This window comes from Balaenoptera ricei, chromosome 17 (genome assembly GCF_028023285.1).
Source record: "Balaenoptera ricei isolate mBalRic1 chromosome 17, mBalRic1.hap2, whole genome shotgun sequence".
Taxonomy (NCBI): Eukaryota; Metazoa; Chordata; class Mammalia; order Artiodactyla; family Balaenopteridae; genus Balaenoptera; species Balaenoptera ricei.
The window spans coordinates 26,117,166-26,133,092 of record NC_082655.1 but is presented as its reverse complement, the minus strand read 5'-3'; the positions used below and the strand labels follow the sequence as shown (position 1 = coordinate 26,133,092).

General features: G+C 31.3%; 1 protein-coding gene across 1 annotated transcript in view; it reads right to left on the bottom strand.

Annotated features, from left to right (window-relative positions):
• Positions 1 to 6,127: 6,127 nt before the first annotated feature.
• CSMD3 (CUB and Sushi multiple domains 3) overlaps positions 6,128 to 15,927 on the bottom strand; it is a 1,171,706-nt gene continuing 1,161,906 nt past the window's right edge. Inside the window, 4 exon segments of the mRNA XM_059902305.1 lie at positions 6,128 to 6,368; positions 9,917 to 10,052; positions 12,110 to 12,197; positions 13,099 to 13,220. Coding sequence (XP_059758288.1) covers positions 6,209 to 6,368; positions 9,917 to 10,052; positions 12,110 to 12,197; positions 13,099 to 13,220 — 506 coding nt within the window. The 3' untranslated portion in view covers positions 6,128 to 6,208.

Genomic DNA, 15,927 nt, shown 5'->3' with positions numbered 1-15,927 from the left:
TACAGTGCTAAGGAATATTTTAAAGTGTCACTTAATAATGATGCCTTGCACTCAGTTACATGGCACTATTCAAAGTAAAAGTACTTTAAATACATCTTAGTAACAGAAAATGAAATGTAGAAAAAGAAAAGAAAATAGGTTGGCTAGTGTAATTGCTTTAAGGAAAAAGAGATTAATTAACTCCATAAGCTCAAAGGAATGATCATAAAAAAAAAAAAGACAACTTCTGGTCAGGTATTTTTTAAGGTTTTTCACATGTCTTAAAATGTTCTGTAAAGTAAAACACATACTGTTACAGTTATTTGGAGAAGTATTGATTTCCTAAAATATAGAGAATAAAGATAAAAATATTAGCTCAGGTTCTTTTCATAACTTTAGTTACATTTTTTAGAGAAAATTTACCTTTCAAAGGAAAAAATTACCTATTTGTCCAATATTCTTATTCTGGGCACTTTTGATGCAATTCAAGCAGCAAAAATAAAGTGAAAATACATAGATATTTGATAAACATCTATCAATGTATTTATTAATTTTTCTCACTTTAACTCATTTAAACAGTTTGCTGTGTATGACATTATCACTTTAGTTCTTAGTTTTTGTTTTGTTTTTGTTTTGTTTTTCATATTGACAGAGTTGATGTGAGTGAGTCTCCTTAACTCACTTCTAGGTCTGAATACTCTTCTAAGAAAAGTTATCATCAAAGTAAAATCTACTTTTTAAATTTCAAACTAAGCTTTTTTCATTTAAAACTATATTTTTTATAATGTGATTAACATATATGCCTTCCTGGAAAAAAGTCAAACACAAAGATTGTAATTATTCACACTCCTGATAATTGTGATTATTTGTATTTTATATCTTTGCTTCAAGACATTTATGTTTATATATGTTTGTATTTGGAATAAAAAGGAAAATGGAAAGAGAAAAAGGGAGAGAGAGAAAGAGTGGTTTTGTTTTAAAAAATTGAAGTCTTCTTCATATGATTAACTTTGAACATGATTTTTAATAATTAGTTAAATATGTATGGTAATTTCTAATGCAATCCCAGATCAGTGAATATTTATGCTGCTTATACACTGGTAACTAGTGATATATTTTTCACCATATACAAATAATGCGTGATTTGAAAAGCCATGTCAAGTATCTCTTCCTGATTATTTCCTCTGGATAACCTATTGAGTAGAATTACTAGGCAAAAAGAAATACTGATTTCCCTTACTCAGTAATAGCATATCTTTAAATATAAATTTGATCCTTGTTTTGTCTAATTGATTTGTATTAAAACTGCAGGTGCTTTTTTCTTAAATTAAACTGCAAATGACATTTTATACATAAAGCTGCAATAAAGATTCCTAAGAAAACATATACAGATGAAGTAACATATATACTTTAAGAATTTTTTATAGCTTGACAAAACTTTAAGATCCATGTGTTTCTTATACTTTTATTCATCTAATAGCCATTATACTTCATAGTAGAGTAGTATGCACATGTTTAGTGTTAGAAAATATTTGCTATATTAATAAGTTAATTAATGACATTTTACTATTTATACTCACTCTTTCCCATTAGGGATTTCTTCTTAGAAATGTTTCTTCTTTATGTTGTTATTTGGTAACTAAAGTCCAACTTAAGCACTCAATTTTCATTGCCAATAGCTCAAGAGAACAATGTTTTCTTCCCTGTCCCATCACAATGTATTTGCTGTAAATTCTAATCGCTAAAGCAGGATTCTTAACCTGGTATGCAGATAGAATTAAAAAAATTTGTAAACATGGGTGGGAAAATGCTACACCTTTATCTTCATTGTTCTTCTCATTAAAATATAGTATTTCCTTCAGTAAAAAGCTGGGTAAAAATAATCTCTGAATCACAGAAATTTTATGTCATGTTAAATGTTATGAATATCTCAAAATAGTGCTTATGATACTCTTTGAAATTACAGAAATTATTAGGCCCACTGCTTTTTTAACGTATCACTAGAGAAGTACATATATATGTATGTATTAGTATCTATATATAAGTATATATATTCATATATATGTAGAATATTTAAAAATTTTTATACTATTATATTATCATTAATTTCCTTTTTATTTCATTTTATGCAATTAAAAATTTCATCCTAAAAAGGGTGTTACAGACTGGAAAAGTCCTGGTTTAAAAACAAAGAGATTAGGAGCAGTTGCTCGACTGACTTGCTCTATGGTAGCTGTGTTAATTTACTTATTGGGATTACAATGCTATCTTGTGACATTCTCCAGATAACATATTTCTTTCTAATAAGTTCCTTCAGGAGATGTAAAATCTTAACTCAAGTGTATGAAGAAGATACTTACTGATAAGGAAGGCCTTTTGGTTTGTTTTAATTCGACCATGTAGATGGATCTATATTTTTCTCTATGTATCTCATTACTCCTGCCAAAGCATATGGGTCCATCCCTATTTTCAGAGGTATGCAAATAGTTACAAGCAAGATTTGGATCTTATGAGAGTTTAAGCACAGATTTTTTGTTTTATGTTTGCAACACAACTTATAGATATGAATTTGAATGTGTAGAATATACTTCTTTTTCAAGATTAATACAATTATTACACATGGGAACTTATTAAAAGTTGGGAAAGTATCTGGCAGGTGTTCACTAGTTCTGTTGCTTTGTATACTGAAGAATGAAATCTAATGTCCAGTGGCCATTTCTACTCCCTGGTAACTTTTAAATCTGCTCTTAAATTACTTTAGAATACCCAGCTCATGAAAGTGATGGCAGAAAGACATTTCTCAGATTTTTACACATGTATGTCTTCTCAGATCAATATTCCCTTTCCTCCAAAGTCATCCTAAAAAAAAAAAGAAAAAGAAAAAAAAGAAGCAAATCAATATTTCTTTCAGCCAAATTTCAAACTGCCCATTCTAAATTATTTCCTAGACTTATGAGCTTCTGTAATTTTATAGATGTTCACTTTACCTTACTTTATGCCTATTTTAAATTTATAGATATTTACAGGTTAATACTTTGACAGGCAATAGATTCTCTTATTCTCTTTAAGAGAGCATCATCTAGTTATTTTTATTGACTCCTTTAGCTAATGTTATGGCTTTTTTTCCCTCACTTGTAAGTGTAAAGGACAGGTAAAGTAAATCTGACCTTTGGTTTATTTCCACAATCATTTTCATTAGGCTCCATTATCAATAGATCCTGGGTGGAACCTATGGCTTTAATGTTCTTAAATATAAGGGAAGCTCAAGAAAGCTCTTTTAAATTACTTCCTTAATTGAAATTTGCTAACAGAGTAGAACTCAACTGTTCTCACCAAAAAAAGAAAAAATAAAAAAACTATGTACATTTATCAAATCATCGTTATACATTTTAAATATCTTATAATTTTGTTAATTATACTTCAATAAAGCTGGGAAAAGAGAAAAATACAATTACTTCCACTAAAATTGCTGCTTACCTTTGAGAGCATTAAAAAGATAAAGAGAATATAAAGAAAGAAATAATAAAAGGCTAAAAAGGATAAGACATGTAAAAGAGGAAAGGATGTTAAGAAAAACATCAAAAGAAAGAAAACAAACTAAAAATTAGAAAAATAAAAAGGGAGGAAAAGAAAAAAATCAGGGAGGAGTAAAAATAAAGACAAAGAACAAGAAGAGAAAATATAGAAGATGTGAAGTGAGTGAAAGGTAGAGGTAATAGAGTTAACAAAGTTAAAACAGAAACTACAATTATATCAAGAAACATTTATTTCTAAAATAAAGTGTAATAAACAGAGATAGACTGTAAAGGCTGGACTTTGAGGTTTTGAAATATAAAGACAATGTATTTTGTGAAAAGTAGTTATCTAATAAAATTGAATTTAAATAACTTGTGATTTGAACTTTAGAGAAACTTGATAACTTTCTTGAGTACAAAACTTTACATGTTCCATCTTGGAAAGACAGATTTGTTTGTTCATATTAGTTTAATGGAGCAATTCAAAAGCTTATTGGGTTCATACTTATGAAGCATGCTTAACATAAATATCTCTAAGAAAATATACTACAGAAACACTAGAAATCATCAGGTATATCTAAATTTAGATAGTATGCATTATTAAAGTACTTACATTTAATATAAATTCTAAGATGAGGTTCTTATGATACTATTACGTTTACTGGGAATGTACTTACTTTTAACAGTGTTACACTTGGGAAACTACAGAATATAGAGAAGAAAAACACCCATATGTCATTATTATGTTGTGGACTAAGTATATGTAATATGCAGTTTCTGAACTTTACAACACCAAATAAAGATGGGCTCTTCATTCCTTTTACTAACCAGTACACTGACAGACAACTTTGTAAAGAATACACATTTTACAAAAGCAATTATCCATTTTTATTTTGTTTACATTGCACTGAAAATTTACATCATACTTTTACAAAGTTTTTTTTCATAAAAATATACTTCTTTACAAAAGTGTATGCATTAATATAAGAGGAGTAGCCAGTTGCAGAAGAAACATTGTTTAAACAAGATCTTAAATGTATTAACCTTAACATTAATGAATGAATCATTGTTATTGCAGTCATTTGAATAAACAAGAATAAATAACTGATGGAATAAAATTTAAAACAGCATCCTGTCAGTAGAGTACAATGTTGAGAAAATTATATGAATTTCCAAAACAATGTATCTCAAAGTGGTTTACAAGAAATTCACTATATGTTGTAGACATAGATCCAAGTAGCGCTCCAGGTGCAATGATTTCTCTTAGGCACTCTGTCTCATGATACAAAAAGTCGAGACTGTTTACAAGTTTATCCATATTTGAAAGGGACAAGAACAAAGTGTTCACACTGGGTACATAATTTATTCTATGAAATAAAACATGTTATAAAAAGAAGACAATGACCTATTAAATCAAAATGCTGGCATTACTGTGATACAGTTGTAAATGAGCCACCAATAACTTGCAAATACATATCTTAATTTGACTATGAAAGAAACCTGTCATATCTGAAAGCTGCTTCTTAAGAATAAGAGTACAGAAATTTTAAAATATATGATTTGGTAAATCCACAACTTTAGGAAATAAATTTATATTGGTGATTTGAAATTAATTTTTTTTTTAGTCATTTTTATTAGGGGCTGGTCCAAAATATATGTTTAACTCGTTGTTGACTAAAAGTTAAAAATTTTAAAAACTTAGAATTCTAACTCACTGTTAGATAAAAGTTCAGAACAATGTTAAATAAATTTGAAGGCTCAACTGGAAGGATAAGTAGATATATCATAAACTAAATAAGTAGATTAATAGGTTCTATTTGTTCTTGCAGAAACATTGGAAAGTTTGGTAAAGAATGGTAAGTTTGGTGTCTCAGATAACTGCAAAATCATCGTTATTATAGATAATTTTTGGCAGCTAAAGTCGTTTCTGAGTGACAAAACAGATTGAAGGAAGGAGTTAAACACTATCCCATGGCTCACTGAATAATACTGGTTACAACATAATGAGGGAAATCAGGAGGATAGCATGATGATCTTGCCATTTGCAGAAACTATGACAACCAGTCTAAAAAAAGACAGCAATACGATGCTGAAGAACAAAAACCAGAGAGTGAAATCAGAGTGGGCAATCTTATCTCTTCTGTGGCACAAACTAGCTCATAAACATTTCAGGGCATGACTCAATCTGAAATAACCAGGGAAATAAAGAAAACAATGACTCAATTAATAGGAAGGAACAGCTGATAGAGTGGTGTGAAATACAGACTTATGGGTGTAATGTAGCTCATGACAGTTAAAGAGAAGTCAGTGATCTATTGACTCTTGTAAGTATAGCTCTTATTTTCTACCCTATATCATTTTTTTAACCCAGTCCCTCTAATATAGTTTATAAAGCACAGAAATACTGATAGTGGATGCTCCTCCAATATATGCAAATAAGTTTATGTTTTAGAATAATCTCCTTTTTAAAAAAAGCAAATAAACTGTGAGTAAGCACTCTCAGAGTGCAGCCGATTTCTGTAAAACTCTCCATGGTAAACATGAAGAAGAATTATGGTCCAGTTTATGAAAAAACACTCTTCTCTATCATTCCTCGGGAAAAGGTGACCCAGCAAGTCCTGAAAAGTGTGCTTTAATTTGTTTATCAGTGAACTAAATGTGCACTGTTTTGTGTGTCGATTTCCAAGCTTCTGAAGAAGGCAAAGGTTGCCACGTTATACCATTGTGCAGACTGTGTTCAAGTTGGGATCGAACCGTACTGCCTTCCCTTCCACTGACTTCGAGTTGGTGTCATACATGGGATTTTCAAAAGCTGCTTGGCCATTGTTATTTTCATGAACTGAACATCCTGTATACTGTGTTTTGGGTGCAGTCCTGTTGATGAGAACATTGATTAGCTATATGTTAACTTTCTTCAAGAAATAGCAGAGTAGGGCTCAAATACAGTGTACTTGAGTTATCATTGTTAATGGATAATGTAACTTGAAAGTATTAATTGAGAAACCATAAACTCAATACATCACATTTGAACATTTTACCTGTCACTTTTAAATCCTGAGTGACTTTTATTATTTACATACAATATATATTTTTAAAGAGCACCAATATGAGTAAGTGTAAATAAATGATATTATGGCTATTCTCATTAATTTTCTTATGAAATAATGTTATCATTATGAAATAGCATGTAAAATATAACTAAATTATGATGCTGATGAATTTTAATCTCATCACTCTTCACTCCTCAAATATTTACTGAGCATCTATTAAGTACTAGGCATGATCCTAGGCATTGGAGATATATATATATATATATATATATATATATATATATATATATATATATACACACACACATATTTTTTAACAAAAACATGAAGTCATCACTCTCATGGAGCTCATAGTGTAATGATAGAAAGCAATGAATCAATTAAAAATAATAAAACAAGAAAAATAATAGATAATGAAAACTGTTTTGATGAAAAGGAAAATGGTTTACAGGACAGGAAGTAACTGGGAGCCAGTTTAGGAGAGGTAATAAGGAAAAGCATCTCTAAGGAGGCAAAATTTAATCTGAGACTTGAAGGACAATAAGGAGTTAGTTCTGCAGTAATAAGAAGGGGGTTCCAAGAAGAGTAGACATCTAATGCTGACGCCTAATTTGGGAAGATGCTTGGAGTATCCCAGAAACATAAATACTCAGTTGGCTTAAAATTATATGCAGTAGAGCAAGTAAATTCAAAATCTCAAAGAAGAAATTACTATCTATACTGATACTCAAGTCATGAAAATAGTTTCCAAAGAGTTACTGATAACTGAACATTTGCCATTAGTTTATAAAACACATGGAATCTAGGCTGGCTGGTATAAGTTGCTCATCTTGAATTCCTGCTTCATTTTTTGTCTCCTTTTTTTTTTTTGTCTCCTTTTTGACTAATGTTTATTTCTAGTTTCTCTTTCCCACATCCCACTGCATAATTTGCTGACGTTTGTAATGGAACAAAGGCATACTTGCCCTTACCTGTTTCTCAAACCTAATTCCTAAAAAGGCTTTGAAATAAATCTCCTCTGTTTACACCAAACACCACAAATTTCAACGATTTATTTCAGTGTAATTTGTATTTGCCGTTATGTGATTTTACTACCCCTAACGCATTTTCTGAATTTTTCTCCATACTAAATATTGTTAGGTGATTTGTATGATGACAATATTAAAAAAAAAATCTATCTAAAGCTTCTTTCAAAAGCATCATCTATATATTGTTATATAATATAAATTATATTGTTTACAACTTGCTCTTGCCAGGTGCATAATTCTAATGGATCATATTTGTCTCTCCTTTTTCAAACTACATTTACAATAAAAACAGAAGCAACATCATTTCCTTCTAATTAGGTAAGGATCACAAAGATGTAAAAGAATTTCCTTCTGCTAATATTGAGCTACAGCATTAAGGAAAATAATATCAAGCTTTAGAAAGTTTACACATCAATAAAAATTAACTTAAAACTAATCATTTCTAAATGTAAGAGCAAAATCTATAAAACTCTTAGAAAACATACAAGTTGTATGACCTTGAATTTGGCAATGGTTTCTTAGGTATGACACTAAGCACAAGTAACAAAAGAAAAAAGAAATAAATTTTACTTCATCAAAATGAAAAACTTGTATATCAAAGAACACTATCAAGAGAGTGGAACTACAACCCACAGAAAGAGAAACATTTGCAAACCATATATCCGAAAAGGTCTAGTATCCAGAATACATAGAGAACTCTTATATCTCAACAACAATAAGACAAATAACCCAATTTTAAAAATGGGCAAAGTACTTGAATAGGCATTTCTTCAAAGAATGTAGGCAAATGACCAACAGGCACATGAAAAGATGCTCAATGTCATTAGTAATTAGAGAAATGTAAATCAAAACTACATGAGATACCACTTCACTAGGATGGTTAAATGGAGGAGTACCATATAATCCAGCAATTCCATTCTTGAGTACATACTCAAAAAAACTGAAACAGATATTCAAACAAAACTTGTACACAAATGTGTATAGCAGCACTATTCATAATAGAAAAAACACAGGAACAATCCAAATGCCCATCAACTGATGAATGGACATATTTAAACACAACACATTCAAACATACAATGCAATATTATTCAGCCATATAAAGGAATAGTGTGCAGATATATGGTATAACATGGATAAATCTTGAAAACATTATATTACATTCAAGAAGCCAGACACAAAATGTCACATATTGTATGATTCCATTTATCTAAAATATCCAGAAGAGGCAAACCAACAGACAGAAAGCAGATTAGTAGTTGCCTGGGGAAGGGGTGGGAGGAGTAGGGAGTTACTGCTTAGTGGGTACAGTTTCCTTTTGGGGTGATGGACATTGTGAATGTACTAAATGTCACTGAACTGTACACCTACAATGGTTTAAATGATTTTATGTTATGTGTATTTTATCACAATAATAAAAAAGATTAGCATAGCTTGCTTTATAAATAAATTTAGTGATGATTTTTAGCATTAATAACATCTGATATTGACAAGGCCTAAACAGCTGCTAATGCACAATTGTTACAAATTTACATAATATTAAATAATTCATTCTTAGATAATACAGACTGACATTTATAATAAAAACATCAGTTTTGAGAAAAATACATTACATTTAGGTATTCATTTAATTATCTGGTTACCTGCATACTTTTTTCTTCTTCTTTTTTTTTTTTTTTTTTTTGGCATACTTTTTTCTTAGTAAGGGATGGCCCCGAATAGTGGAGAATTGCATAGTGAAGCCCCTCACCAGGATGTTGTAATGGATGTAGTGAACAGGGACCAACGAATAATCTATATAGTCATATATGAGATATATCACAAGTATAATATATTAATTCCATCATCTTCTAAAAGCAACAGAGATAAATGAGAGGATTAGAGGATTTTATCGTCTGTCTCCCTAGGTAAACTCTATCAGTACTGTCAGGTTAACTAAGGGGTTTGGACACAGCTTCTTCCTAGTTCTCTAAATAAATCTGGCAGCAGATATCACCTCTTCAATTTAAACCTTAACTTAGATTTGTAATGCTAAAGTTTCAATATGGATAATGTAAAAATAACTTATACAATTAGTTATGTACCAGGAAATTGACAGGCAAAAAGGAGGAAGTGTTAGGTTGAATGCTTGTGCAACTTAACAGAGCAATTTTAGTTGTGTGTATATTGCCATGGTGGAGGGAAAGGCAGGGGAAATAATGGTTTCAACAACTGTGGCAATATTTGGCACACAGAGATTTAAACAACCTAGAAAAAAAATGTAAGTTAGAATTTGAACTAGAGAGTAAAAAGAACATGAAACATAGATTTGGGAAATGCTTTATACTTAAAATCAACAAACTTACCTTTGTTTATAAAGATAAAATCCAAATCCTGCAAATATAAGTGCAAAAAAAGGCACAAGAATAGCAATGGCCACAGAACTACTATTTGTACCATGAGGTTGATTTGAAGAATTTGAACCTTCTGACATATTCAGTCCTATAAAATAAGAAAATAACTTATAAAATCAACCCTACTTTATCACACTTGATTTTTTAGTTTTGTGAACCAATTAATTTCTTCCTTGCTCAAGATTATCTACTTGGAAATATCTGCAAGGTGTACTTGGAAATGTACATAGTAAACAAAACTAATTCACGAAACTCCTTCAACTCATTTCCACACAATTTTGCACAATGCCTACTATGTATAAGATATTTTTCCAGGAAAGGACACAGAATAAAAAATAAGTGGAGTCTCTGAACTGAAGAGTTCATACAATTGTGGGAAGAATACAGAGCCACAAATAAGTACATATATCAAGGATGAATTCATGATCAATGTGCTTTAGGAAAGGAAGGAGTAATTCCATCTGGTGGTATGTAAGAATGTTTTCTGGAGGACTTATGAGCTTGACCTTGAAGAATCAATAGAACAACAAATAGGGGAGGAAGCAGGACCATCAGAAGCCCAGAAATGGGAAGGTGAGTGGCATATTTAGAGGACATGACAAGCATTAGGCATGTCTGTGTGGAAAGGACATGTGGTAGGGAGTAGGAGGCTAAAATGATAAATTATTTGAAAAGGCATAAATATGATTCTAAAGAGCCCAAACTTTCCACCCACCTATAGTGAGGAACAACTGGATGTGTTGGGAAAAAAAAAAAAAAAAGGCTCAGTGATAAGATACAAGATTTAGAGCAGTGACAAGGGTGAGATGGACTTGAGGGAGTCTGGTCTGAAAGCAAGAGTAGTTTGAAGATTGTAGGAACATCCTAGATAAAAATGGAAATTAAGGTGTGAACTACAGCACTAGGAAGAGCATGAAAAGATAGATTCAGGGGAACTTGTCTGTGTGGATGAAAGGGAGAGGAAGGCATAGGATTTAGATATGTTCTACTTGGGGCTGAGTAAATGGTTATGACATTTGCAGTTAGGAAATGAGAAAAACAGGTTTGTCAACATGTTGGCACAGTGACCAGGGAAGAGAAAATAAGTAACAAGCTCTTTTTTTGGAAAGAAATAGTTCCTTTTCTATAGGTGCTGTTTTAGACATGTAGTGCTTGAGATGCTTTAGGGAATAGTATGTGAAAAGATCTTGCATTCATTTACACAACTGTGTTAATGTACTATGTTAATAAATGTTTTATCCTGCTTTTAAAACTAACAATTTTGGCAAGACATTATCTGAAATGACATCTTATTAATATTGCTCATTTGGAGAAAACTGATTTGCCTTTCTGATAAATATTCAACTAAGTCATACCTTAGTCCAGGTTAAAAAATGTTAGTACCTTTCTTATACATTATTTTTCTAGGGACTCATAAACTTATGTAAAAGTTCAAAGCAATGGAATTTTTAAGATAAACATCAAGTAGTAGATTTTAGAGCCTGAATTTACTCTTTATGCATTAATACCACAATACAGTATTGGGAGACAGTACACCTTAGGAAAAGTATATACCAAAAGCTATGTTAATAAATACATTCAAACGAGACCACTAAATGTTTATACACATGTTAGAAGAGTTAGAAATAAAAATGACAAAACCCTGTGCCTCCCACCATGGAAAATTTACATATCTGAAGAGCACAAAGTCCCAAAACGGGGCTCACTCCTCTAAGTTATTTTCCCTTTCCAGACTCTATGAGTTAAAGTGCCCCTATGTTTTTTTGGAGCAGTAAGAAAATTGTGACAATATTCAAATTGCAGAGAAGTATTACAATTCTCATATGACAAAATTATTTACAGTTTAATATTTTCTTTCATATCTATATCACTTTTTCTCCTTTTTACTTGCTTGAGGGCAAGGCAGTTTGTCATGTTTATTAGAAATATGCTGAAAAACTAAACATTGTATGGAGCTGGAACACAGAGAAACAATACTCTGAAGAATGCAAATATTTAAAAGGCTATCAAATGTATCAATGTATAGTCCTGACAACGCAAAATTCAAAGTATGGTAAGTGTGCCTAATGTTCAGAATCCATTGTACTTTCTTATGATATCTGGAGTAATAAAAGAATTACATGAAAATGAAAATGAATACATTACCCAGTCTTTGTAGTCCAAATTGCCCATAATCTTTGCCCTGAATAAATCCTTGAAATACATAAGTAGCTCCATCAGGGTTTGGTTAAAACTGAAGACTGGCCACAGATATATTTTCCCAGCCTTAGAAAATATTCAGTTTTACTCTGAAATGAATATTATGCAGAATTCCTTCCTCCATATCCTCTACTATGTAAAACACAGAACACTGTGAAAATCTGCCATCATTAAAAAGCAAAATTAAAAATTTAATCTTTAAATAATGATGATACGGGAAAAAGGGGATTTGTTATTAACATAATGATACAGATTTATAGACTTCTTTTAGGCTAAGAAACCTGTTGTCAAGAAAAAGGGCAATGATATGATGAAACAGAATGAGGCAAATAAATGGTCAATTAAAAATTAAAATATAATAATACTGTTCTTTGTAGATTAGATTACTGTTTGACATATATGCACTCCTTTGCCCCCCGCTTCCCATCAACCTCCATGGAAAGAGTATACTTTCTACCTCACTGAGTTGGATTTGGGCCTGTGACTTGCTTTGGTCAATGGAATGTGGGTGGAATTGACAATCAGTCAGTTCCAAGCCTAGGCCTTAAGTGGCACGGTTCCCATTATAAGTGAAGGAAGCCAGTCACAAAAGACCACATATTATATGATTCCATAAATATGAAAGCCTAGAACAGGGAAATCTAAAGAGACAGAAAATAGAGTTGTGGTTGCTTGGGGTTGTGGGGATAATGAGGGGTGGATGGGTTGGGTGATAGCTACAGGGTATGGAGTTTCTTTTCGAGGTGATGGAAATATTCTAAAATCAACTGTGGTGATGGCTACACATCTGTAAATATATGTGTGTGTGTTTAATTAGGTAAATATATGTGTGTGTGTTTAATTAGCTCAATTTAGAAATTAGATTTTTCTGGAATTTTAATGACAAACCAAAGCATAAGTTTGTTATTAAAATTAGCAGCAGACTTTTAAAGAACTATACTTACAAAGCCATCCATGGCCCAATCTTCCTCCTTCATTTTCTTCACAGAAGCTTGAGCTGGTACTTTAATAAGATAGATATGTAACATTAGGCGAGCTTCTTGGCTTTTATATACTCCTGTAAAATGTAAGGACAATTTGTCTACTAATTTTGCAAACAGTTATGCTTTACTTTATTACCTATAACTATTTTAAATATATCATAAATACATGTGATAGTAAAAGAAATAAAACAAGGCCAAGTCAAGGCCACCTTCACCCATAATGCTTTTCACAAATCCTGTAATATATATTGATCTCTCTTTCAGCTGAAATTTTCAACTCAAATCTTAAGTGGGGTTTAAATTACCTATGCTATTAAAATTAAATATTACTGTTCTTAATACTATCATTCCATGATTATTGTAAACAAAATGATTTCTTCCCCCAATCAGATTTAAAATCTTCAAGGATATGAATCAAATGTTAAAATTCCAGATATTTTCCTTAATAATAAATTAGGTGCCAACTCTGAGAAAAAGAGTATCTTTGTGGCGCCACAAAGATAAATATGTTGTTCCTATCTAAAAACAGGATGCTTACGTGAATTTCTGATGAAACAGGAGATATAATGATAGAGATAGAGAATATGATGAATTAAAGGCCAGAAGAGAGAAGGATCATTTCACACTGGAGTGCTTAGGAAATACTTACTAAGAAAAAAGAGCATTTGAGCTGGATCTCAAAAATCAAGTAGAATTTTTAATTCAAGAAGGTAAATATAGGTAATGGCATAAAGGAGAGAAGCAAGATGAATACAATTTTTTTTTTTTCCCTGAATGGGAGTATTCCAAGAGTAGGAATAAGCTGGAATATAAATGTGCTTAGGGGAATAATAGAATATAAGGTTCTAAGTAAAAATTTTGTGATTAACTGATGGTTGAAATTTGACTCATTACTTCACTCACTTAATATTTCACCTATGTAATAAGGTATCATAAAAATTAGCTGGGAATACAAATATAATGATACATAGATCTTGATCTAAAGTAAATTACAGTTAAGAGGGAAAACATACAAAAGTAACCAAACTTACTGGGAAAATGTTATAATTAATTTTATGGAGACAAGGATAGAAAGTTAGTCTAATTATTTATGTTTGTTTATCTATATTTGTAGAAATTTGTTTTAAAAGTTTTCTACATTAGAATACATATACATTTATTTAGTACTAACTCTCTTACAGAAGGAAAATAAAAATTTATGTTTCAAAATTAAATAAATCAGTAGTCACACATTCCATTCATTCATATAAAGCTTCTTTCAATTTATATCATGTAATTGTGTATATTTTTAAAATTAAAATATATATTAACTTCTAATACCTTTACTTTGGGTTTAAGGTAGGCTCATTCAACAATACAAAATGAAGCTTTATAGTTGTTGTAAAATTTACAAAATCAACAGATATAATTTTATTTTCTATTTTATTTATACCACAAATTATTCCATTATTAATAATTGTATGGGATATATACATTGCCAAAAATTTAAAAATACATATTTCATATCTTCAATATCAATACTTTTAAAATGTATTTTTAAATGAGAGCAATAATTCAAATTCATTGCGGCCCATTTTGTTCCAGATGCATTTATTTATTTATTTATTTTTCTAAACATCTTTATTGGACTATAATTGCTTTACAATGGTGTGTTAGCTTCTGTTTTATAACAGAGTGAATCAGCTATACATATACATATATCCCCATATCTCCTCCCTCTTACGTCTCCCTCCCACACTCCCTATCCCACCCCTCTAGCTGGTCACAAAGCAGCGAGCTGATCTCCCTGTGCTATGCGGCTGCTTCCCACTAGCTATCTATTTTACATTTGGTAGTGTATATATGTCCATGCCACTTTCTCACTTCATCCCAGCTTACCCTTCCCCTCCCCGTGTTCTCAAGTCCATTGTCTACGTCTGTGTCTTTATTCCTGTCCTGCTCCTAGGTTCTTCAGAACCATTTTTTTGTTTTGTTTTGTTTTTTAGATTCCATATATATGTGTTAGCATACGGTATTTGTTTCTCTCTTTCTGACTTACTTCACTCTGTATGACAGACTCTAGGTCCATCCATCTCACTACAAATAACTCAATTTCCTTTATTTTATGGCTGAGTAATATTCCATTGTATATATGTGCCACATCTTCTTTATCCATTCATCTGTCAATGGACACTTAGGTCGCATCCATGTTCTGGCTATTGTAAATAGAGCTGCAATGAACATTGTGGTACATGACTCTTTTTGAATTATGGTTTTCACAGGGTAGATGCCCAGTAATGGATTGCTGGGTCATATGTTAGTTTTAATTTTAATTTTTTGAGGAACCTCCATACTGTTCTCCATAAAGGCTGTATCAATTTACATTACCACCAACAGTGCAAGAGGGTTCCCTTTTCTCCACACCCTCTCCAGCATTCCTGTTTGTAGATTTTTTGATGAGGGCCAGTCTGACTGGTGTGAGGTGATACCTCATTGTAGTTTTGATTTGCATTTCTCTAATGATTAGTGATATTGAGCATCCTTTAATGTGTTTGTTGGTGATCTGTATATCTTCTTTGGAGAAATGTCTATTTAGGTGTTCTGCCCATTTTTGGATTGGGTTGTTTGTTTTTTTGATACTGAGCTACATGAGTTGCTTATAAATTTGTATATTAATCCTTTGTCAATTCTGAGGGCTGTCTTTTCGTCTTGTTTATGGTTTCCTTTGCTGTGAAAAGCTTTTAGGTTTCATTAGGTCCCATTTGTTTATTTTTGTTTTTATTTCCATTTCTCTAGGAGGTG